General features: G+C 39.8%; 1 protein-coding gene across 1 annotated transcript; it reads left to right on the top strand.

Annotated features, from left to right (window-relative positions):
• The first annotated feature begins 1091 nt into the window (after window positions 1–1091).
• Window positions 1092–25282, top strand: emc2 (ER membrane protein complex subunit 2). The gene is made up of 11 exons (XM_080896167.1): window positions 1092–1204; window positions 2013–2126; window positions 5339–5403; window positions 6344–6429; window positions 8045–8102; window positions 13709–13794; window positions 14064–14123; window positions 17158–17239; window positions 17373–17483; window positions 19203–19307; window positions 23866–25282. The coding sequence occupies exons 1-11, from the start codon at window positions 1102–1104 to the stop codon at window positions 23950–23952; spliced, it is 957 nt and encodes a 318-aa protein (XP_080752293.1). The 5' UTR covers window positions 1092–1101; the 3' UTR covers window positions 23953–25282.

Genomic DNA, 25282 nt, shown 5'->3' on the forward strand with positions numbered 1-25282 from the left:
TTGTGACATTTCTGTACAGGAGAGCTGCTCCAAGTTAAACAGACGCCTTATGTCAAGAGGCTTTTTTTTTTTTTTACCATCACCACATCCAGCTGCATCTCAAAGTTATGGACGGCTTGTTCACAGAGTGCTTTTACCATCATGTCCTGAAAGTCCCAAGAGTTACGCCCGCCACATGGTGTTTATTGTAGGTCACCATTAGGGCCCTGGCCCTCAGTGACACCTTGGCAGACGGGGGAAGGCTTCCACCCCAGAGGAGCGTGAGTGACTGTTTTACTGTGGCGGTTTCGGTATTCTGTACTCCAGCAAAAACCCAACCACATATCAACTGACTGCCATATGCAGACTTGAAAATTACAAGTGCACAAATAGTCAGAGCTGAGTGTAATTTAAACTGTACATACAATGTTATTAATTGTGTCTCTGACAGGCATGATGACATTTCATTGTTGCCCTATACTGGTGAAGCCAGACTGTTTTTTTTTTTTTTTTATAAATCATATCAGTGTCCTACAAAAAAAGAAGAAGTCATGGACAAATAATCATGTTGCCCTCTCACCGTTAGAGCATCGGCAAAGTATGCATAGCACTAGGCTATGGTCAGTGAGCAGCACTGGATATGACATCAAATCTCTGAAATGTCTCTGTAAGCAAGTTTGTGCTGAGTCCACATCAACAAGTGTGTAATGTGGTAAGAGAGAAGTGTGCGAGCAAGCATCCACAGCGAGGGGATGAGATTCACAGAGGCTCCTGAGGGAAATCAGAATAAAACGGTAGATTTGCTTGGAAAGCACATTTCATATTTTCAGAGGAAACCGAGATGCCGATTATCCTACCCGATACTTAAAAGGGAAACATAAAACCGGCAATGGAGCGCGAAAACGACATCATCTGGATTGTAAATGCCTTCTGTACCTGCTATTCATTTTGGGATGTATTGCTGAATACTGCAATGCAAGAGAGAGACCTAATTTACCCTAAGGCTAAGTCTAGACAAAAACACTAAGGATTTTTTATTGTATGAATAAAAAATACGTAAGCTGTTTGGATGAATTATAGCACATCTCAAGCGTTATGAAAGACTTGGACTTAATAATAATAATGCATAATCGCAGCAGGCATGTCCATGACGTAAGCACGGCGTACGTTATCGCAAAGGAAAAGATGGCGTCGGTAGCAGAAATGTACGATGTAGGATGGGAAGGTAAGATAAAATATAAAATAGCTACTCTTCAAGTGTCACACAGGCACGTGTTCTTACTTTTTGAAAGCTTCTGGCGTTATCTTGCGCACTGACATGACGTGGAGTCGTCGCTGTTCCAGACTTAATATACGAGCTCTCAAGCTACCCTTTAAAGTGGTTAGCTAAACATAGTTAGCAAAGTGTGCTACCCAGTCAGTTTTATGTTCGCAGTAGTCAGTAACCGCTTCATTGTCCCTAGCTTCAGCGTAATGATGGCGTGAAAGCACCGGGAGTGTGCAGTGGAAACCGACGTTTGTCTCTTTGAAGAAAAGACACAGGGCTTGTTATCATTTTAGCCCGGGTTGGCCTAATGCAGCGGCTAACGGTAGCCACCACAGACTACGCAGGTGTCGGGTCCTGTAAAAGAGCTGGAACACGGCGACAGTAACGCAGTACCGTACTAATGTTGATGCTGCCTTTTCTCCGCCTGCACTTGTGTGCATTCATAACGTCTCCTAGTTGCTCGAACATTTTCGTGTCATGCTGTCAAATCTGTTGAGCTAAATACATGCATAGTATATGAAGTTTGGTGTGTGTAATGGTCCTAATATCGTAAATCTCTTCAGCCACACCGGTTCAAATGCCGGACAGGTTTGAGTGCATTTATAGGTAATAAAGTGTGATTTAGAAAAGCTGTATGCCGCTCACACTTGACAATCGTGTGGTAGAGTGCTACAGAAGTGAAGGTCTTGAAATAGTGAATTGTGTTGCAATCTGTTAATTTTCTCATTTTGCAGTTGTCCTTATTTTTCATTGTCTCTGTCCAAAGAGATGAGAGATAAGCTGCGGAAATGGCGAGAAGATAACTACAGAAACAGTGAACAGATTGTGGATGTTGGTGAAGAACTCATCAGTGAACATGCATCTAAACTGGGAGATGACAGTAAGTGTGTCAAGGCTGAATAAATCTGAAGATTGTCATCTTATGTCATTATAGACATGTTTTTTGTGTGTGTGGTTAGGTGGAGTGTTAGACTTAAGAATACTGATTATATTATATTATTTGGTAGTATTAAAACAGGTAACTAAACATAAAAGCAGAGAAAAATTTGTCTTTGTATGACAAATTCAAAACAACAGGAAAAACTTTATACTTGTAATAAAACAGTGAGTTGTTTGTTCCTTTTCACTAGTGGCGACCTTCAAAACTGCAGTATTTAGGCAATAGTTTAGGATTTAGACTTTGTAGTGACTAAAACTACTTAATAACCCTCAGTAAAATTTGTCAGTAATAATTTTCTTGTTCTTAGAGAGAATCAAAACGTTGTGGACTTTTTAATTTCTGGACATGATCTTGAGCTTACTGTGATGTGGATCATGCAGATAAGCAAAGACAGTTCTGAGAATACAAGTCTGGACAGGGGATAATGCTTAAAATGAAAAAGGGTGAACGGAAACCAGTTCATATTTTAATGTCTTTGGTTTGATGAGTAAACGTCGATACAGAAATTAAATTGGTAGATTGTCAGGAAAAACACTAAAACATGATTATTTTCCAGAAATGCAGTGAGCAGGAATACAGCCCTACACAGTTTAATAGTGTAAAGAAAAAAAGAATAAGGAGTGTATTCAGTTACCTTTCACAGTGCACACCATATTGTTATTCCTGCAGATTTTATTTATTGTTTTAGCTGCCCTGCTGCACTACTTCGTAAAACTCTCCCTTTTCCTCAAATCATAATGATTTACAAACCCCTTAAAAGAATCGGACGCACACTTGACATGCTATGCTTTTATTGAAACCAACTCCTAAATTGGCTGTGAAATGAGATGGCAATTATCAAAACATGAGTTGGAATCATTAAAGTGAAGAAAAACTAAGGGCATTTGTTTGTTTTGGCATAAAACCTTTTGGGTGGAGGCTGGGTGTATTTCATTTGGCTGAACATGTCTAGTTTATTTATCAAAGCTGCTGGCTTAACATGTTGCGCTGATTTCCATTAGTCGACTTGTGCAGGCACTCTGTTATGTGTTATAGAATGTTGTAATGTCACAGTTGACTTAAAGAAAAATTGTCAATAAACATTTCATATTTTTAAAGCTCACCACAGAGTTAAACATGTTAAAGGGTTAGTGCGTGTTATGTTGGTGAGGCTTAGCATGACTTGCTTCACAAGCAAATAAATATAACATGGAAGAAAATGCAGAAAGTGTTGTCATATAACCACCTATAACACCTATGTAAATTTCCATTAATAATTTTATTGGTGTTGAAAAATGTTGCAATGTTTGGATTGTTTAAGAATTAGCGGTATAGTTATATAAATGTCACCCACTTATCAAAATAATTTTATATCTTATTTCTTTAGAAACTGATATGTACAATCTTTGTATTTGTAATGAAAACAGTCACAATATGTTGTTAACCCGACCACATTTAGCAGATCAAACTTGCTTTGGCACAAAAACTACAGTCTGTGTTATAACAGTCATACAACCCTGAGCGAAACATCTCAGCATGGAATCTACAGAATTGTTAGTTTAACTACTTTAGTTTCACAATGCGTCAGCACTGTTTTTAAGAATATTAGTAATATTTGCAGGATTTTTTCTTCAGAATATAGCTGCACCCTTACTAAACCGCCCAAATTGTGACTGTTGTTTTTTTTCCCTGATGCCTCAAGAGATAATTATATCCATACTAACACTTTGTATTGTATTATTAAAGTAGAATTTATTTGGAAACTGTAAACAGACTGGTTCTTATGTAGTGTTTTTCTACTTTACTTAAGCACTCAAAATGTTTTATGTCTCATTTCCCCATTCACAAATGCTTTTTCTATGCCTATGTGTTTTCTATCTAGCGTTCACACAGATTCACACTCTGTTAAATTGGAGTTCAATATTCTACCCGAGGATGCTTTTGGAATACAGATTTGAGCGGCTAGGGATTGAATCACTAACCTTATGATTAGTAGATGACCTGCTCTACCTCTTGAGCCATAGGCACCATTTCAACATAATGAGGAAAGCAAATTATGGGGTTGAGTGTAACTTTCAAACAGTCTAACTTAAGGACCACCCGGCACACAAAAATGAATTCACACAAAACCATATTAAGATGTTCCACCTGTGTTTATGGTTGTGTAAATGCTTTCAAAGTGATCTGCAAAGCTTCTGCATCTAATATGCATTTAAAATGATTGTTAGGACTAATAAAAACATAGTTTTAAATAAATATATTTATTTATATTTGTTGTACAGTCAAAGTTATTTTTAGGATCATTCCATCTAACATAGTAAAATCTGAGAAAATTCCCACTTGACCCCCATATAAGCTTTTTTCACTACTTGGAAATCTATAGTTCAGTTCCCGTCCAGATGTCAATTCCACATGTTGAAGTGTCCTTGAGCTAGATACTGAACCCCAAGTTGTCACTCTACTCACTGGAGTGTTGTGTGTCTGTGTGATAGTTATAAACCATGCAGTATAGTATAAACATAGGTAACATTTAGTACAAAGTACTTTTTTATGCTCAAAGTAAAAAAGCTGTTTAAGTAATAATCCATTCCCCACTTACTTACTTACAAAAATTAAATTCAAAATCTCACATTAAATCAGTGACATTTTTTGACACTCTGAAAATTGACTGAAATTGAATTAACTGAAACCAGTTGAATCCAGTTGTTATAAAAAAGTTTTATAATTTGAATGTACATGTGTGTTCCTGCTCTAAGAATCTTCCTTAAATGTAAAAGTAAAACTACTGAAATTGAATACATTTTATGACCAGTTCACTGCTAGCAAATCAATAGTATGCCTGTAAAATTTTTCAGAAGGGTGTTTATGGATGTTAGTAATACAGCATGGATGTTTTTAAGTAATAGTCAGTGTATGTCAAAAGGAAAATAATAAATGTTCCATGATGTATTAAATGAAACAGAACAGTTCTTTTAATAATAGTAATAATAATAAACTCTTGGTTCTCATTGTGGAAAGTGGGGAAAAAACATCCCATGCAGTTGTTGGGGACAGACTCTTAAGTCTCTATGTCAAGTGTATAGTTTAATATATCAAGTTTTAGATGTTATGACAGACAGTGGAATGGAAAGGGCGTCAACACTTTCTTCTTTGTCTGTGTGTTTTCTGCCCAGTATGGATTATTTATGAGCAGGTGATGATTGCAGCCCTGGACTGCAGTCGGGATGACTTGGCTCTGGTAAGTTTTCGTCGCACTTCCTCACACACCCAAAAGCTTCACTCTCTCACAACCATTACTACTTTGCAGCACCTGCGCTGCCAAATGTGAAAATCTGATTTTTATTTGGCCAAGTGGTCTTTACTTTGTCTGTACTTTGGAAAAACAGTTTAATAAGAACTGGAGTTAGTGGATGTAACAAATACATGGAGATGCACGCTTCAAGTGTTCACTGAACTTGGCATCTCTAACAAAGTTCCACCTTTTTTTTCTCTTTAGGATTTATTTGTCACGTAGTGTCACGTAATTATTCAGAGTTTAGGTTCAGAAATATGAAAATGGTCAAATCTGCATGCAAAACTAGAAGGGGTGGGGGGGACAGTAATTCAAGTAGTTCATCTCCAATCAGTATGGATGTGACAGCTCCCTTTGGCTAAATGAGTGACTCACCGAGTACAGAGAAGGCTCGAACTCAATCATTAGAATTAGTTGTCTGTTGGCTATCCTCTCAGCACTTCTGCCAGAAAAAAAAAAGCAGAAGGACTAGACTTAAGCTGATGGATAGCAGATACGATCCAGGTCACACTGCAGACTTTTCCATCTCATTCATGATAATGCTGAATGCTATTGTTACTATTGTCTTCTCTTTCACAAATTCAAACTTTGTGTAGAAGAGGAAGAAAAGGTGGAAGTAGGAGAATCTGCACTTTTAAAAAATATATTTTTCTTTTTTTAAATATAGTGATGTGGCTGTCCCAATGTGTAACAGAGAAATAACAGTTCATTTAAGACAGTGAAGTTTGCCTTATGGGAGAATGTCTGTATTGTTGGTTGTTCAGTTAAGTCCCAAGACAGACCGTTTGTATCAAAGAAGCTTTGGTATTTGCGTGAGAGTCAGCGTAACATAAAGTTTAAATACTGCCATCTATAATTGGTCTCCCTTCTGCCCACATCCTTGCAGACCTGTCTACAGGAACTGAGGAAGCAGTTTCCAGATAGCCACAGAGTGAAGCGATTAACGGGCATGAGGCTGGAAGCTTTGGAAAGGTAAGCATTGGGAGAGAGGGCAGGCAGAAAAAAGCACGGCCTTACTGTTATGTATGGTACTTTGAGAGGCTTGGGGACAAGAAAATGTTAGCAGATCCTAAGTGGTACAATGGTCTGGGTATATGTAAGTACAGTGTGTGGGGTAATGTGTGTTTATGTTGGATCACCCAGCATTCCTTTTGGAGAAAGAAGGGAATGGAGTGGGGAAAGGTTCAGTGCTGGGTAGTCCTGTGGCCCTTTAGACTGAGGTAAGGATTCCCGGGAAGGAAGTGGTTAGATCCCACTGTTATTCTGGGGGTCTCTCAGCACTCTCTGGTTTCTATTCTGCTGTTGTTTCCTTATTTTGTTACTTCTTATTCGCCTCTTTTTTTTTTTCTCTTTGCCTTCCCTGTTTTGATCTCAGTGCTTTAAGAGCGTCTTGGCTATGTAAATATTGAAATGCCACCACAATCAGAACAAGGAGTCTGAGGAAGGAAGATAAACAAGGGGGTATTTTAGTTTGTACTGATCTGAAGTCAGGGTAATTCAATCTGTTTACTACCTCACTCACATTCCCCACCCCGATTACCATTGCTGGTTTATCGGTTATGTCAGAGTTTATGTGATAATTGAGAGTGATTGCTTCAGCACTGTCAGATTAAATAAACTCCACACTGGGATCTAATTGGCAGCAGACAGAGCTACACTTCAATGACGCAGCTTCAAACAGTAAGGGCCTTCCCCTCCACACATGCATATGCTTGCCACACATACACACACATGCTTGGTCCCTAAATAAATAAAGCAAATCAAAGTGGCTTGTGAGTGGTTGCCTGGTGCCATCTGAAGTCTCCCAAAGTGTGGCTGAGTAATAAAGTGAATGTGAGGGAAGCATCAGTGCTGGAAGTAGGGCTGCTCATTGCTAATGGGAACCAGAGGTGCTTCTGTCTGTTGCGGGATTAACCATTTGTGATCAAGGAACCATGCTGTTGTTTGCTAAAACATCAGTGCTGCAGATTACTCCTTACAAGCAAAAAAACATTCTTTGGCGCCTGGTTTCACATCATAAGTGAGGAGCACATGCATCCGATTGCAAGATTTTTATTTATTTGTAACCATGTATCCATTATTTATAGCTCATGTATTTGTTCTTGTTGGCCCTGTCCAACAGTCTGAAGCACACTCTTTGGGACGCAGCAGGCTATCAGGTTCATATGCATGTTTTGTGGTAATATGTGGGCCCAGAGAGAAAAAGACTGTTGCAGACACAGACAGATGTAAAGGCAGCATTTTAATTTTGTTTAAAGGTGAAAACAACTCTACACAATCAAATGAAAATACAATCTGAAAAACAGGGAGTTTTATTTGTATTGATGTCATGAGCCATTGTGAAATTATATAAGCCACCGTATGACCAATAACCTAAACTTAAATGAAGGTTTTTCTTTCTATAGATTAATACTGATTTCTGTACAGCCTCATTGTAATCCTAGAAACCTGCCATAATGTGTACAGAAACGTAATTGTTTTGAACTCTTTTTTTTTCCAAACCATCTAATTTTACTTGACTGGGAATAGGGATTGGTTTAATTTTTAATAAAATGTTTTTTCTTCCCCCCACTTTCCCATGCTGAAGGTACGATGAGGCCAACAAGCACTATGATGCCATTCTCCAAGACGACCCCACCAATACGGTAAGGAAAGAAAAAAAGAAAAGTCCCCTGCTTAGCGCTCTACTTTGCTTCACTTTGTGGTTTCAGCTTTTTGGAGGGCTTTAAATCTGTCGAGGCAATTCGGTGTTAGCAAGGGAGTAGCTAAGTTAAACTCCAGTTGGCCTCTGGCCTCAACCACACTGCTGATCAGCCTATCACCCACACAACTAAAAAGTGTTTAAGGGAGGGGGCTGGGTGGCTGGGGGGGTGATTCATAGTCTTAGTCAGTGGCGGACATGTTTGGTGGAAGTAAAGCGTAAATATAGCTCCGGTCTTTGAAGATGATGATTTACTGGGCCTTTTAGACCTCCACCCCAACTGAACAGGGATAAGCTCCCTTCCCTTCACCTTTGCTCTCTACTGGCTTCAGGTGCAAAGTGCTGCTGGATGTTAAGCTGGTAATACAAACAAGTCTGAAGTAATTCTCTGAAGCCCACCCCTTGCCATCTTTTCTTTTCAATTTACTATCCATCACTGTAAAATAACTTGCAGAAACTTGTCTAGCCAGTGTTCTGCCAAACCCACATACCTTAAACACAATGTACCTGCTGGTAATTGTTTCCATAAGGACATGTGGCCAAGCAAGAAAATAAATCTTTTAAAGGGTTTTCAGAAGAAAGCAGCTTGTTTATTTTGGCTGTAGCCTCTCCCCCCCCCCCCCCCCCCCCAAAAAAAAAAAAAAAAAAAAAGATGTGCAAAAAGTCCTGTGCCATGGTGCCATATGGATTCCTTTAGATGCATTAGATATTTTCTTTCAGCAGGCAGTGTGCTAGAGACACATCATAGGTACTTTGGATTTCATTTCACAACATCAGCTTTGTGCTTTAAACAGGAATAAGCTTGTTCTCCGTGTGTCATGGAGAAATAGCCTCCCTATCTTTATCTTGCAAGAGCTGCTGCCTCCCATCAGTCTCTGTCTGTCTCGCACTCACTTTATAATTATTTGTCGCTGTTTTACACTGAGATTGTAAATCATTTTTGCTGGTTAGTATAAATATAATTTTGTTTTACATTACAATTATAAATATACATTTTTATTTATCCACCCTTATGCTGGATTCAGACTACATAACATTGACAGAAAAGCTACAGAAAAAAATAACTTTAGCATTACATCTTCCTTTAAATCTTGCATAACAGTTCTGTAACTACTGTAAGGCTTACCAAGGTAAACATGGTGGATTCTGCCAGCTGCTGAGAACTTTTTACACCAGTCAGCTGTGTAGAGCTGTAAACATGACAAAACAAAAGAGAAATTATACTTCTGTTGCAATTGGTTTAACATTCTTTTCCTGGAAATTGTTAGCTGGCACCTCCTTCCTACCAGATGACATCATGCATATCAGAAACACTAGCTAGCATGATTGATTATGGAGCAGTGTGTTGTCTTTCAGTGTTCAGTGACTGACCGTGACTGTGTGTCATAACAGCTACTAGTTCAATGGTATTTTAACGAATACAAATTAAGCATCAGATCAAACGTCAAATTCAAAATGTTTTAGCTTTCATTAAGGCTAGAAATAACAAGAACTTGAAATTCAGTTTTTCCTCTCACTGTGATGATTTGTTGGTTGTTAGAAATAAAAAAAAAAATGCAACTTTTTCAAGAGGTAGTGACAATTTATTTTAAAACCCGAAAACTACCCTGAAAATAAGACACTCAGCAGGAGTCATATAAGGTTTATTGTTGGATTGATAATAGTTTTGCCATACATAATGTAAAATATGGATATAGTGAAGTGCCTAAAATCCTGCATTCTATCTGAATGCCACCATATGGTGATAGCTGTGGTTGGGGAAAGAGAATTCAAGTCCAAGTCAAGTCTTTGGGAAAAATGTTTTTTGTTTTATTTTGTTTTGGGGTTTTTTTTTGTCACGTGACATCTGTAAACATTTTATTGCTGAGTAAATCTTGGTCATACTATGTTTCAATTGAAGGATTATCTGTGGTATGAAGCTGCATGTTTACTGGCTAATGAGTTGTCAATCACAGGTCATTAGACAATCCCTCCTCCTTTTCAATACATCTGGTCTTTTGCAACCAAGATGGCAAAAAAAAAAACTTATCACAAGGCTTCAGAACAGGACTTTATAAACCAATGGATGATGTTATGGTAGTGTTATACTGTCTATGGGTTGTTCTGAAAACAATGAAACAGATACACAGCTGTTGCTTGATTGAGCAGTAAGAAAGATAAAAAGTTTAATGAGAGGTTATTAGATTAGTGTCTGAGCTTAATGAGTGCAGTTATTGAACCAATCCGGAACCAGACCTGCTCTGGATCCAGCAATTGCAAGCATGGCTGCAACTAAAGCACAGAGCAAACATTTTAAAGATGGGTTACCAACAGTGATTAAATTTTTCAGTCATGATGCCTACCAATATTTGGTAGCACAAAAGTGTCATTGACATTTTTGTCATAGCCTGCTCTCCTGAATGACTCTGTCGGTCCGTTTCAAACAAGGAAATAAGACTCGGGTGATTGCAGTGAATATTCTGACACGCTAACGAAAATGAGATTCAAGTTGCAAATTCTGTGATTTTCTTCCAACGCTGTCATTGTCACGTACAGTGATTGGCACTCAGCCAACTTATGTTTGGTTATTAGAATGATCTGTAGTGAATTGTTTAAATATATCCACTGTTCTGATAATGTGAGTTGTAATTTCAGTGAGTCCCAGGACACCTCCCAGACATGGCACAGATCTAATGTAGATTGCAGGGACATACTCGGAAAGGGAATGGTCTGTTTCCTGGTCTCTGCGTGCTAGAGACTGCCACCCTTTCAAGCGTAGGCTGACATTCAAACCTGGGACTGGGAGTGGAACAAAACAGACAAATATGTCCTCTGTCTCTGAGATGTTAACCTTAAACCTTTTTCCCAAAATCCTTGTCCTCAATGGGTGTAGTGATGCAGGGTGGAGCGACGATTCAGTGACATCACTTAGGTCACCTGTCTTATTGTGAGGGCTGCCTCCTCCCTACATGTTCTCCAACATGCTCTTAGGATTCGGGCAGGGGATGGGCCTGAGAAATGGCGGAAAATTGGCGACCACAAGGAAGACTTGCGAGGCATCCCAGCATGCGAAGCACAGATTGGAAACTGAGCTGTTGTAATTACAGGCTGTGGAATAGATGTGGTACCCATTAACCAAAATTGTTGAATCAACAAAAATTGCTCAAGGTTTTTTTTTTTTTTTGCCATGGCGCTGTCCAAAAAATGTTTCAAACTCTTAGCCCTTCCATTGCTTGCTATGTTCCAATACCTACAGCAATGAGCTGGCAAAATTCTTGTCTGCGTGCATAAATGCGATTTTTCCACCTTTTTATTTCTTCCTGTGAGTATTTTAGATTATGTGGTGCAAACAGCATTTGCAAAAAAGGATGTGCTAGTTTAGGATTTGTTTAAGAATGAGTGGACTTAGTGATTACGTTAATATTAAATTCCAACGCTCTCATTTCACCCTAATTGTTCAATATAAAAAGCTAGTATTTCTTAAATAAGCCGCTGAGGTCACACAGACGACTTCTGAGGTTGACCCACAATCATATGCAATTAGAGATTCATTGCTAGACAAGAGTTTATTTGTGCGGGAAAAGCAATGTGAAGTTTAAAGCCTCACGTCAATGTTTATTGACCACATAAATGTGAAGTATACTCTGAAAACTCTTGGAAGCGTTTGACTTTCAGACTTTAAAAAACGATTCGATAGTAACTTAAACAATCTGCTGTGTATGGGTGCAAACATACCTGTGGGGAAAAAATAAATAAATAAATGCATAAAATACATTTTTAACCTGTTTCACACATGTCAAGTGTGCCACCTGTGTTGTGTGTTCATGTCTCATCATAGGGAACGAATGCTGTAGGTCAACTCATGGTGCAGTGTTGACACAAATATGCTAGTCTGTACTTTTTGAGTGTCCTCAGAGCATTAATTAAAAAAAAAAAAGTCATAACGACAGAGGGATCAGATAGTCAAATGCCAGGTTTTTGTTTTTTTTCTGGATCAGTAGCTAGAAAAGAACAGGGAGGAGTAGGTTGGAGTTACTTTATGTTTAATAAAGTGCTATGACATTTCAGAGCAACAAGTTCCATATGTTGTTTTGAGCCCAAAGATGTTCTTTATCCAAGAAAAAAAAAAAGGGGGGGGGGGGGGACAGAGAGAAGTGGGTGTGTGTTGAGGAAAGATCTTATTTGTGTCTTTAATTTGAAGTGAGTATAAATTCTAATTTCATGATAGACTGCAGATTAAATTGGCGCCCTCTTTGTTTTAATAGTCTGAATACAGGTAGGCAATAGAATTGTGATGCACAATGTTGCTGTATGGATACAAAGCGTGTCACTCCAACTCGAGAGAAGAGGCCCAGCCTTCTTATCTCTTCTCAGATTTTATTGGGAAAGTGCTGACCAGATGTAGTGAGCACATCTCTCTCCTTTGAAGAATTTCAGGACACTATTCTTCATCTGTCTTGTTAGCTTCTTGAACAATAAGTTGCAGCTCAAAGATGCGCAGTCCAGATCATCCAGGCTTATTAAAGAAGAAGGTATTAAAAGGAAATAATTAGCCATTCACGGTTCACTGCTGGTTGATAAATTCATGAAATGTTAATTTTCTCTCAACTTGCCTGCCTTCTGTTTATGTTAAAATATTCTTTCCTTTATGACGATGATGTCTTGTTGCACAGCGCTCCTTTTATTTATTTTTTTCGGTTAAAGCTGCTGTGTGTCAGCAGGTCTTTGTCCCAGCTTGATGGATAAGTGGATTTCTTACGATGGCATTGTCAGAGGAGACCCAGATTTACAGCCCCTAGACATGACTCATACACAGCCCTCAATGGCTTTGGTTATGAGAGGAAGCCCCACTCAATCAAGTGCCAGTCCATAAATAAAATAAGCTGTGGCAGGGCAGTGCACTCCTAATGGAGCAGCAGCCCCTGTTAAGGTTTTCACTTACTATCAAAAGAGAAGAAGGAGGTGGTCTGGGGCGAGTCTAACATTTGGAAAAGTCAGGGCAATACTTTCTAATTCAGATTGATGAGAATCTAATCCACCTTAAGGTCAATTCAACATCAAAATGAAGCGGAAAGCAATTTTCAGCTGATGTAAGTCAGGCTGGTGCAGCGCTAGATGCGTGCTGTGCCGGCAGGAAGACAGGCGTTGGGGTTTGGAGGAGTGTGCCATTTTCCCCACTTGGTTAGGGGATGACTCACCACTTTATCTCAGCCACTGAGCTCATTCCAACTTCCAAACATTGACTCATAATGTGTGTCCGTATCCCGTTGGACATGGTCGCTAACTATCTCCAATTATGATTAAAGTCCCGCAGTAATAATATGAATAAACTTAACAAAGTTAACTTGACAGAGTCTTGTCTTTTTGACTCTGTGGCTGTTACTTTGGAAAGAAAGTGCAGTTTTTTCTTATAGAAAATGATTCATTGTCATAATGGAACTTTAAGAAAGCTTGTGGTACACTGAAAAGTGAAACACTTAGACTCACAACTCTTACACTCCCTCATGCTCTTTACCCTCTCAACCACTTGAGAAGCTGAGTTCCTAATCCTGTTTACACTCTGCTCTATAGGCAGCAAGGAAGCGCAAGATCTCCATACTGAAGGCCCAGGGGAAGAGCACTGAAGCCATCCGGGAGCTCAATGAGTATTTGGAGCAGTGAGTGTTTGTTACAAGGGGGGGATCAGCCACCCCTTCTCTTCATCTCCCCAGATTTTTATTTTAATTAAAAACGAACCTGCTTTCAAGAGTGCTGGCATGATTTGAGCATAAAATGCCAACAAATGCTGTCAGCTGCAAGACTGTCATTGTTATTATAATACACAGTGGTTGCTTAATCCTAATATTTTTTTTCTTTAATATGTTAGTTTCATTTATTGTTTTACTCCTCTGGAGGAAGAGAATTTAATGTCAGTATTTGTTTACAGGTTTGTTGGAGACCAGGAAGCATGGCATGAGCTGTCAGAGCTCTACATCAACGAACATGAGTAAATGCATTTTTATATTTTAACCAAAACTATTGTAGTATTCACTTCCCTGAAAGCAGAGCCAAATTTCCTTGTATATATACTTTTTCATCTGCCTGTTCTATGTACAGCTTTAAAAAGCTTGCATTCTTTGTGGTTATATTGGGACCCACCTTTGCAGTTACAATACCCAAATCCAAACACTATTCAAGTCAAACATTTGCTATGGTCATTATGATCAAACTGATGCATTGTTTTATACAGTTGGAGCATAAACAAACCCTTTTCTTTTAGATAAAGGATTCTCCAATATGTGATTTTGTAACAGTTAACACAGGGAACAGCATCACCATGTTCATCATAGTTTATTAACAAATGCACATGGATTGATCTAGACATCTTGTGTAGCAAAAATTTGGTATTTAATTGTTGTTTAAGTGTGAGTTGTCGTGTCAAGGTTATCAGACAAAAAGTGACTTGGTACAGCTGCTTCATGTTTAGGTTGCTTGTGTCAGGACTTCACATCATTCTGATGGCTTGATCTCCAAAGGGCCGTTGGATGGCCACAATGGAAGGCGTTGAGATGCCAAACTCAGCCAGGGGTCTGAATAGAACCCTGGCTGAGTTTGCCACATAAGACTGGTTTAATAGGATTTCAGGCTTAAGCCCCCACCCACTCCTACATATGAGAGCAGAAAGACTCCCCAGCCTGATATCTCAGTTGCCAGGGAGAACTGCCAGACAGACAAGAGCACTGTAAGACAAAAATAATTTTGTTTGTGTCACTGTTCATCCTTCCTTAATTGTCTGGGGCTCAGAAGTTAGTCAAGCGGTGTCTGTAGTTTAACAACATTTTTTTTTTAAAATATATATATATATATGCGTGTGTGTGTGTGTGTGAGAGAGAGAGAGAGAGAGAGGGACTTGACTGTTGTTGCTCTGGTAGGAAGGCAGCAGCAGCAGGAATGTGTAGCACGGTGAGAAGGCTACTTATTGGATATTTCATGCTTTGTCTGGGAGGCTTTATTGCTGTAGTAGCCAGAGGAAATCCTAGGGTGAGCGGATTATCTCCAAGCTTATCCCAACACTTCTAATATCACACCATTCACTCCCACAGCCCTCTATCTACAGGCGTGTCAATTTCTTTTCTTTGTCTTCTTTATTTTGGGTTACAAACTCCCTGTTTCCCCTCCTCCTCCTCTTCCGGATAGTGAGGCATTATCACCACTCTTTTCCACAGGGATAGATCAGGAGGCAGAGGGAGAGGACACTTGCTGTGAAATTCCCAGGAGAAGGTGGTGGCACTTTAGCCGCCCCCCTGCCACTAGAGAAAACAGAAGTTGATGGAGAAGCAAAGCAAGAGAAATAAACTCTCCTCCTCTCACTGCACAACACCCTGGAAGCTTAAAATAAACAAAGCAGTCTGTCTCTGCCTTGCTGCTGTTAGGGTTGTAGTAGACAGCATTAACAGATTAAGAATGTAATTAATAGCCTCTGAGCTGACACTGTTAAAACAATCCGTATGCCGCTGATGTTTAGACAGGAGATTATTTTGTCTGTTGCAAGTATTGCTCATAGCCACTGTTGGAATCTGCTGCTGGCTCTCATTCTGACCCAAGTTATGAGCCTGTTCAACCAAATTGGACTGGTCATCCAAAATTGCAGGATAAATAGTAATAATTTTTTCAAGCATACTTTGAATCCAATTTTGTCCAATGCATAGTCAGAATGTGGTATTAAAATGGGGGGTACGCCACTGCTGATGGTTTTACTAACCTCCAAAAGAAATAAATACAGAGTCTCACACATGATGGTGACACTACCCTCGCTCAAGCACTGTGGTGTAGAGGGAGCTTAGAAGCTGCCATAAAGAGCACATTGGGTTAGAAGCTTTCGTTGAAGAGTAGAAGAGGTACAAATTTGGCTCCAGTACAAGACTGATGGAGCAGGCACTGGTGTAGGCCACAGCTATTGCACGAGCACATCTGAAAGTCTTTATAGAGAGGAAGTAGTAATTGTAAGCAGCCCCCAACCTCCCAAGCCCTCTGATCTCCCTTTCTACTCAGCCCCTTTCCACTGTTTTTTTTTTTTCTTCTCCTTTCTGTGTCCCCACCTTTCTTTAGCTCCTATGCTCTTAATTTTTCAGCTAGTTACCATGGCAGACTTCAGGTATACTGATAAGTTTTTCATGTTATTTCAAGCATCAGTCGGATCATTTCATTTCTCACAAAAGCAATAAAAAAAGCAAAATGCGTCTTTGCATTTTGCTTTTTTTTTATGAAGTGAGAAATTTGAGAAGTCTTTAACAGGGTAAAAGCCTGTTCACACAAGCAAGATTTTTGTTTTTCAGCTTATTCTTTGATAAAGTTTAAGTTATATGTAAAATCTTGAAAGGCAAATAAAAATACAGAATTCCTTAAGATATTAAGGCTTGACTACAAAACTTTGCCCATTTTCTGTTGATAGGTCTGCTCTCTGTCTCGGCTATGTGCCTATGTGCTAGCTTGCATTTGGTTAGGTGTGCAGACGTTTTATGGCTTTGTGTCCAATGATATACTGTATCTTAGCTTGTCTTGGCCTGGTCCTGTGAGGGGGGGAAACTGTGTATTAGAAGTGGAGTGGCAGCAGATTAGGTCAACAGCTCAGCAGTCTGCTGCTGAGAAGTGATCTCATCTGAGTATAGGCACAGTGTGCCAGCTCTTACTGTAGTGCTGACCTCAGGAAGGTAGTTAACTACACATTAAAGACAGGAAAAACACACAGATGGACACAGTGTCCCCAGTGGAGAAAGAATCACCACACTAGATAGGCTTTTACCTTAGCAAGCTGTCTAGACCAAATACCCTTTATTGTAAGCGTCTGAATAAACCTCTCATCTGGTGGGCCTTTATATATTATAAGTCTGTCACCTGTGAAATGACGTGTACCCTGTGCAGTCTCATCTCAGACCTGTGAATTTACTGAGCGTACCCGTTGTGCTTCACAGTTGAACAACCTTAAGGATGACACATCCACAGCTGTATCAAGCTTACTGTTTTCTTTGTCGCTTCCACAGCTATGGAAAAGCTGCATTTTGCCTGGAGGAGCTGATGATGATCAATCCTCACAATCACTTGTACTGTGAGCAGTACGCTGAGGTAGGTAACCACCTGGATGTCTGTCACCAAATACAGAGCTGATCATATGTTGTTTATTCAGATGTCATGTTGTCATTGCTTGAGCTGCCCTTTAACACGGCTTGTTGCTTGTGTTTAATGCCTCCTCACACAGGTGAAATACACTCAGGGGGGGCTGGAAAACCTGGAGCTGTCCAGGAAGTATTTTGCCCAGGCGCTGAGGCTGAATAACCGAAACATGAGGGCATTGTTTGGTCTGTACATGGTGAGTGCTGCTTTGAATGAAGAGAAAGTGGGAAAGAAATACAACAGTGGTTGAGCCTTTTTTTGTAACGCTGTGGTTTTTCAAGGTTGAGGCTGGCCACAGTGTGTCAAGACTGTACTTTCTCTATCTGTATGTGTGTGTGTGTATGTTTTTGGGGAGAGCTCTCAGACGGGTCAGCTCGCTGCTGACTCAGACGGTGAACTCCAGCACTGGAAAAGCCTGCCCCTCTGGAGCCCTTTATTTTAGTAATAATACCCCCTTGGTGAGACTTTTTCATGTTTATGACTTGAATAAATAAAGTAGTTATGGGCTAAAAAGGAGAAAAGCATAAGGAAGAGAGCAGCACAGCTGTTGCCAGTATTTTGTGACTGCACTGGCAAATTATACAATCAGGTTCTAGTTTAATTGGAATATTGGCCAGATAGCCCATTCATCTACATATTTGTTTAAACAGGATATTGTGTGCTAGTGCCAGTGCATCATACGTAAGGGAGATCTGACATAAAAACACAAACAAAGCAATGCAGGGAGCAATAGGCAGAAAGTGGAAGCAGCTCTTTACGCAGCGAGCCCTGGTATTTTCCTGTTTTCTGGACTGGGATTCTTCATTTAGTCCAAACACCTCACAGCAACCCACACCCTCTGAAACATCACAGGTCTAGAAGAGGAGCAGTGAAGGTCAGATCCAAGACATTTAGTCCTGCTAATTCTCAAGTCTGACTGGCGAGAGAGCAGGTTTCTTTTTTCATGATTATTATTATTATTATTTTTAATATATCGTCCAAAGACCCTTGGGTCTTTAAAGGATACTTCAGGTGGTTATTTATTCTTGTAGTAGTTAAAGAACTGTCTTAATGTGTTTTGCACATTGTTAGCTAGCCTCGATGGTCCAAACAGTGACAGGTGCAAGTTCAACATAAGGGAAAACTTTCACCATCTTACACCATCTGAGTCAGTGTGGCACAAGACCTGGTAGCACTGACCACAGACTGGTTGTGGACTGGTAACTTACACCACTCACTTGGGGATTCCCCTCCACAGTTGTGCACACAGTTATTCAGGGATAGCCTGTCTGTGTTGACATCATCTAAATTGAGGTTTCTCTTGAGCTAAAAAAAATAGAAATAAAAAAAAAAAGCTTACTAAAAAAATACAGAAGCCAAACCATTTTACAGAAAAAAAAATAGGGCCAGGTTGATTGGTGCGTAGCTAAAGTTTCAGCACACTGGTAGGTTGGGCTTTGAAGTGCAGGCAGGGTAAGCCCTCTGGGGTTTGCTGCGTGGAGATGATGGCAGGAACATGGGAAAGACATGGGATTTGTGGTTCGGAGGGGAGCTGTCGGGGCAGGCAGAGACCGTGATTCACATGGCGCTCCTTTCATTTCACGTCAGGCTTTTTTCAAAACATACAAGGTCCTTTCATCGGCGGGAATCAATGGTGTTGGAGAAATTAGGCCCTGTTAAGTGACAATTTACGTATGAAGCATTAAAATGCTCACTTTTTCCTCTCCGTAAATGATTTCCCCTGTGTCATCAGGCCAAGGTCTGTTTTTTCTCTTCATTCTGCCACAATGACTAGTGGAGTGGTAGATGGTAAGAGTGGTTGCACATTCATCTCCATTACGCTTTTATTGCTGTTTCACCAAGTTTTGATATAAGAACACCCCTTCCCCTGTTCTCTCCTTTGCATCTTCCTTCCATCTTGTTTTTTTCCTTCTAGTCTGCAAGTCACATCGCTGCCAGTCCTAAAGTTAGTGCCAAGGTGAAGAAGGACAACATGAAGTATGCTGCTTGGGCTGCCACTCAAATAAATAGAGCCTATAAGGTGAGTTACAAATAGACTTTAATCTAATGTGATGTGAGTGCACCTAGCTTTTAATTTTTCTTTCTTTGGTGTCTCTTTCCTGCTGAAAAACATTTTTCCCCCACATCAATCTTCACTCTACCAGACACTGAAAACCACCGATCAGAATTTTCTGCTATGTTGCAGCTTTCATGGAGTACTTGCACACAATATTCAGAGATCCTAAAATCCCCCTTATTTGCATAGAATGTGAAAAGTATTCCCTACCCAGTATTGACCCTTAAATGCACAGCAGTCCTGTAGGATGCCTTTGACTTGCATGGCTGTAATAACAGCCCTGACGTCTTTTACTGTGTCTGGGTACATTTACTGTTAATGTGTTGACTTAAGGCCACAGCGTCTGCTAAGACTTTATCCTGCAAACTGGCTTCACAGATGAGCTTCTTGCAGAGCCACAAGCTGATTCTCAGAGGACAACACTAAACTATAGCGTGAGAGTAGTCTACTTCAGTCTTTCTCAAAGTGGGATATAGTGACCCGTAGCTGGATTTGAGGAAAAATGTAGGAGGTTCATAGCAGTTCCAAAAACCGTTTACGTATGTTGTCTGATTTCTTCAGTTCCAGTGTTTAACTAGCTGCTGTTTTAATATTTTACAAACAGATTCAGTCTTCCCTGTGAGGCGGTCTTCCATTAAGTATTTGCTTTGCCCTATTACTGTAGAGAGCAAAATTTGGGAGAGAGAGAAAGATAAAAAGGAAGCCATAAATAAGGTTAATAAAGGATGGATGTGGACATGCATGCATGTATTTGCTGCTTTAGCAAGGAAGGGGCAAAAGTAAGGAGTTTGTCAGATGGTATCACTAAAATGGTTTACAGTGTCGTCCTGGCAACCAAAGTACGAAAGCATAAAGATTATTTGCCATACTTGCCAGATGTATTGCTTATTTGGGCACCAAACGATTGTAATGTAATAAGTGGTTCCTCACTCAGCTTCTGTGGGTCCTACAGAAGCTGAGTGAGGCTTCCTGCTGAGCCTCTAAAGACCTTGTCTCACCACATTTGACTCTACTTGCCTTATAGGCACGTTTCACATGTTGAGCCCTCAGTCTGACAGTTCTGTTGGAAAAAGTGTGCATGTAACATGATGGTGAACTTTTTTGCAGAAGTGTCACAAAACGGCTCTAAGCTGTCACTTGCTCCTTTGATTTGAGTGAAAAAAGAATAGAAATAAAATAAAAATAGAAGAGCTGTCGTTGAAGTGGTACAGCTTATTTGGTTTAGATTAGCACTTTTATATTTGCAGAATGTCTTGATAAATTTAAAAAATGTTGAGCTGGCTTAGTCAATGCAGAATGTCTTCACTGAAGTCAAGTGCATACTACTTTTCACTTTGATTTTTGTGCCTACTGACCTTATCCTGTCTTAGAAAAGCTTTGATCTTAGCAGGGGAAAAGATGAATATCCCACACTGATAGCATTTTTTTTCATATATCTAAGACTTAAAATAAGAAAACAGCCCTGATGGTTTTTTTGGTTAAAATAGTGAAACTGTATATTCTTGGAACTTCTCATTCCTAAGAAAAATAGCATCTTATTGGGCTTTACCAGAAAGTTTTTAAATGTTGTTACACAGTAGCATAACAGGGAGTGTGTTAAAGGCTTTAATCAGAGACAGAAAACACATCTGTAATATAACTAATGAAAGAAATTGATTGATACATGATACACTTTCATAGTGCCTAACTGTATAAAGTTTTTATTCTCATTAGTTTTATAGGAAGAAAAAAATCTTTGGTGTATTTTTTTCTGAATTGACCAGTTCTGCAACAATTTATATTTTTTCCCAGGGATTTAATGTGCTTGAAAAAATAATGGCCAAGATGAAAATACTCTGGGCCAAGTTGTAATAGCAGGCTAAAGTAGTAGCTACTCTTAAAGGCCATTGGACAAGTGTGTAAAAGCTAGATTATGTGTGATTTTGACCCTGTGCTGACGATAATGAAACACCTCAGTCAGTCACACCTTTATCCTCCAGGGAGCATGATGTGAGATTCATCGCAGCCCTCTGCTTCTGCCCTGCTCTGCAACCTCCTAGTATTTGTTTAGTTGCTTAGTGGAGTTGTGTGGATTTCAATTCAGCTGTGAGCGTGCGACCACATTACGGGTATGCATACCTGGCTGCCACCATGTGTCACGTGTGCTTCTTTTTTTCCCCCTTCTTCCCTTTGTTGTGTGAGATGAGTTAAATGACAAGGTGTGAGGTTGCCTCTTTTAGTTCTTCGATCTCACCTCGGGTAAAATGACTCTTGAGATGCCCTCCATCAGACAGCTGCTGGCTGCTGTGCGCTTGTGCTGGCTGATTGATTGCTCCTTTAAAGCGTCGCCCTTGTCAGTCGTCCACTTTTATTAGGCTCCGGTACCTGGTGATTGTCATACCTTTGTGTGAGGAAACTGTGGGCAGGTGAGTGTACGAGGGAGCAGACATTGGTGAGGGGTCATGACTGACAGGGTTGCATTTCAAAAGAGAAAAGAAAAAAAAGTAATTACTGTGGTGAAGTTGGATGTGCAGGAGACCTGGAGATGTGTGGGTTGTTGTTCCATCAGGGGTGAAAGTAGTACTACATAGCCTGGCCTCTTTTCCTAACTCTCTAAACAAATTCTCTGATTAGCTCTTCTGTCACGGACAGAGGCTCACACTGCGTCATGACTCCATTATCAGATGCTCTAAATAGATGTGGAGCTGTCTAGTCTGCTCCTACTTGTAGAGCAGAGCAGGAGTTAATGTGGTGGTCTCACCTCAGGCCGAGGAGATAATTGACTACTGGGCTCAGAGTAATGGCGCATTAGACAGCAAAGCAATGAAATGCACAGATCATTATAGCTACCCCACCACACAAACACACACACACACCCTAAATCTAGAAGAATGAGTCACCCTTGGAAATTACACACCCAATTGTACACCTTAGCCAACTGCCCTCTCTAAGTTGGAGTTTGGCAAAAGGAGAAGGAAAAAGCTTTTACCATGGAAATACAGTATGGACTAGGTTAAGCCTACATTTATTTCCTGTTTGTAAAGGCTTGAGAAGGACCAAACGTTGAGTGACTAAATATGTCACAGCAATAAATCAGTGCTTTATGGTATATGTAGAATTTTAAATAATCTGCTTAGCGGTGTTATTCCTCAAACATCCCAAGCATCATTTTTTTTTGGTCACACCAGCCTTCTTCATGCCTTTCTTCACTACATCCATGAACCTCCTCTGTGGTCTTCCTTTTTTCCTCCTGCATGGCAGCACCATATTCACTGTTCTTTGTTCCTCCTCTGTACATATCCACACCATCTCAGGCTTACCTCTCTAACTTTGTTTTTAAACTGCTCAGACTGATTACAGCTGCATGTGTCAGCTCAACTGTCAGTAAAAGTGGCTTTGTGCTATTACCCAATGGATTAGCTATGAAAATATGAAATTAACCATCTTATAATTGTTATGAGACTGAGACCACCTCTAAACATGTTAATTTCATTACTGGAAACAAGACTCACTTTTAGGGATGGCGTTAAGTGGGCCCTTCAGGAACTGCAGTTCTTCAGCATGTGTTGGCATGCTAACATGCCAAATTTGATTGGCTGATTATTAGCATTTTGTTAATCTGATTTTGACTCTATTATTATGCTTTTACATTTTGCATGACCTCAACCTGCTGACTACATGAATATAGAGCCTTAGAACTGTTTACTCTGGATTTATTCACTGCATATATGTTGTAGTTTACTATACAGAATTGTCATAACATACAGTAACTACAATTAAGTGAAAATGAGCAGGGCACATAACTTTTATCAGCTGATATCATTTGCCATGTATGTCTTTCTTTAGACATGGTTACAGACAAAATTAAATCTATGCCTGTATAGGTAAAGTTAATTGAACTGACTCATTTTGGGCCCCTGGTTCCTTGCCGATGGTTAAGGAAGGCGCCTTCCGTAGTGGTATTTTTTGAGGGGGTGCCTTATCCATGGCAAAGTTAAATTGGGTAGAAAAAGTGTGTGCTTCTGTGTGTTTGCATGAGTAATCTGATACATGTCTGCGGATTATAATTTGCAGCACTTCCTGCAAAACCCTGTGGACACAGTGCAGAAATTAGAGTAGGGTGTTACATACTTCTATACTAGAGGCCATGGAAGAGGACTAATGTGGGCATCCTGTCTTGGAGCGCACTCAAAATGAAAATGGCACTTACGCAACAGTTGAGGAAAAATCCTGATTGGAGGTATTATTTTACTTTGCATGACCCATTTACCAATTCTATTTAATGACCACTGTTGCGTCTCTGATTATTTCTGCTTCTATGCTTCTCCATTCTAAATGGGGAAAAGGATGTTTTTGGTTAGTTGTTGAAGCATGCTACTGGGTGGATGAGGTTATCTCTGATTCTGTGAAGCTGTGTTTAAGTGTGTTTGGCTCTCCATTACGTTAGTTGGCAGAGAGATCTAATGAGTTGATGTCCTCTTTTTCCCCCTTCTCTCCGCCCTTACTCTGTCTCTGCCACTCACCTTTGTTCTCTGACTTGCAGTTGGCTGGTCGTGGGACCAAGGAGAACAAATGCTCCATGAAGACGGTGGAGGAGATGCTGGAGTCGATGCAGATCACAATGTCCTAGACGCCCTTGTGTACATCGGTCCTTGGAGCAACATGGCAGCTCAAGTAGCCTTGCAATGTGACCAGAGTGGTTGTAGAAATTATTATTTTTTAATCAGGTTCGGTTCTGTAAGAGGACATTTGTTATGCTCAAACACATTGATTTTGCCACCTGCCTGGGAGTTAAATCCACATATTTCAAAATGACTAACAAACATACAAAGTGTCTCCTGGACTGTACTAACCCTCCCATTTCTAGGTTCTTTTAAGTTCAGCTAATATCACTAATTACTACATTTGCATTAATGATATGACTGTAACCAGGAGAAAAACAAGCTGTACAGTAAATGTTATTTTTAAGAGATCCCACATGTCTGCACTGATGTCTGCTACTGTCTGTTTCCATTCTATCTGTAAATGAAAAAAAAAAAAACTAATTTAATAAACCAACTGTTCCCCCCCCTATTTTATTTTATTTTTGTTAAATCTTTTAACGTGTTTTCATAGAAGTTGAGTATAAATTTTCTACCCATCTGTGTCAGTTTAAGAGCAGGATACGTAGGTTGTTTTTGGATTTCTGTTTGTTGGCAAATTTGCACCTGCAATAATTGTCCTGGACGATTTAAGAAGGGCATCTGTCATTAAGGCAGCAGCAGGATCAGAGGTATGACATATTCCACTGCTTCTCAGTTACCCCTCTGAACAGCATTTGAAACAGCTTTAATACACTTGCGATTAACTCTGTCATTAACATGTGGCATCTTGTTAAAAACAAAAAACAAACTGTTCATAAAGAGAGTGCATTCATAAGAGGAAGGGAAGAAAAAACATCTTAGTTCTGGTAAGTTTTGTTACTTCTGCCGTTCACTCAGTTCACTCAGTTCTGTGATGGTTGAATGTGAATCCCATCCAAATGTGCACCTCAAGTTGTTGCTCACCCGTGCAGGGTCAGCTGTTACTTCCATTTCTTTTGTTTATTAAGTCAAGGCAATTGTCTCATAATTTCACTCTTCGGCGGATGGAAAACTTGAGTGTCGAGTTTATGGTCTTTTTTTGGACAGCGTTTAAGCTGAGAGAGTAACTAGCCCAGAGATGGGAGTGTGGAAAGCCATTTTCTCAAGTTTTTAATACTCTCTGACCTTGGTCAGTGGATGAACGTGTCTGCATTTGATTTTTCTCACCAATCTGATGGAATCGGTAAAAACCAAGGGACATTTGAGAAAATGCGGACATGAATTCTTTTTTACAGGAAAAGCACTGAGGCTAAATTGAACTCTTGTAGTTGCACAATTGGAGTAATTTGATTTGAAGCTCTGTGTGTGTGTGTGTGTGTTTTTTTTTTTTTTTTTTTT

Source organism: Rhamphochromis sp. 'chilingali', assembly GCF_963969265.1.
Source record: "Rhamphochromis sp. 'chilingali' genome assembly, chromosome: 11".
NCBI classification, from domain to species: domain Eukaryota; kingdom Metazoa; phylum Chordata; class Actinopteri; order Cichliformes; family Cichlidae; genus Rhamphochromis; species Rhamphochromis sp. 'chilingali'.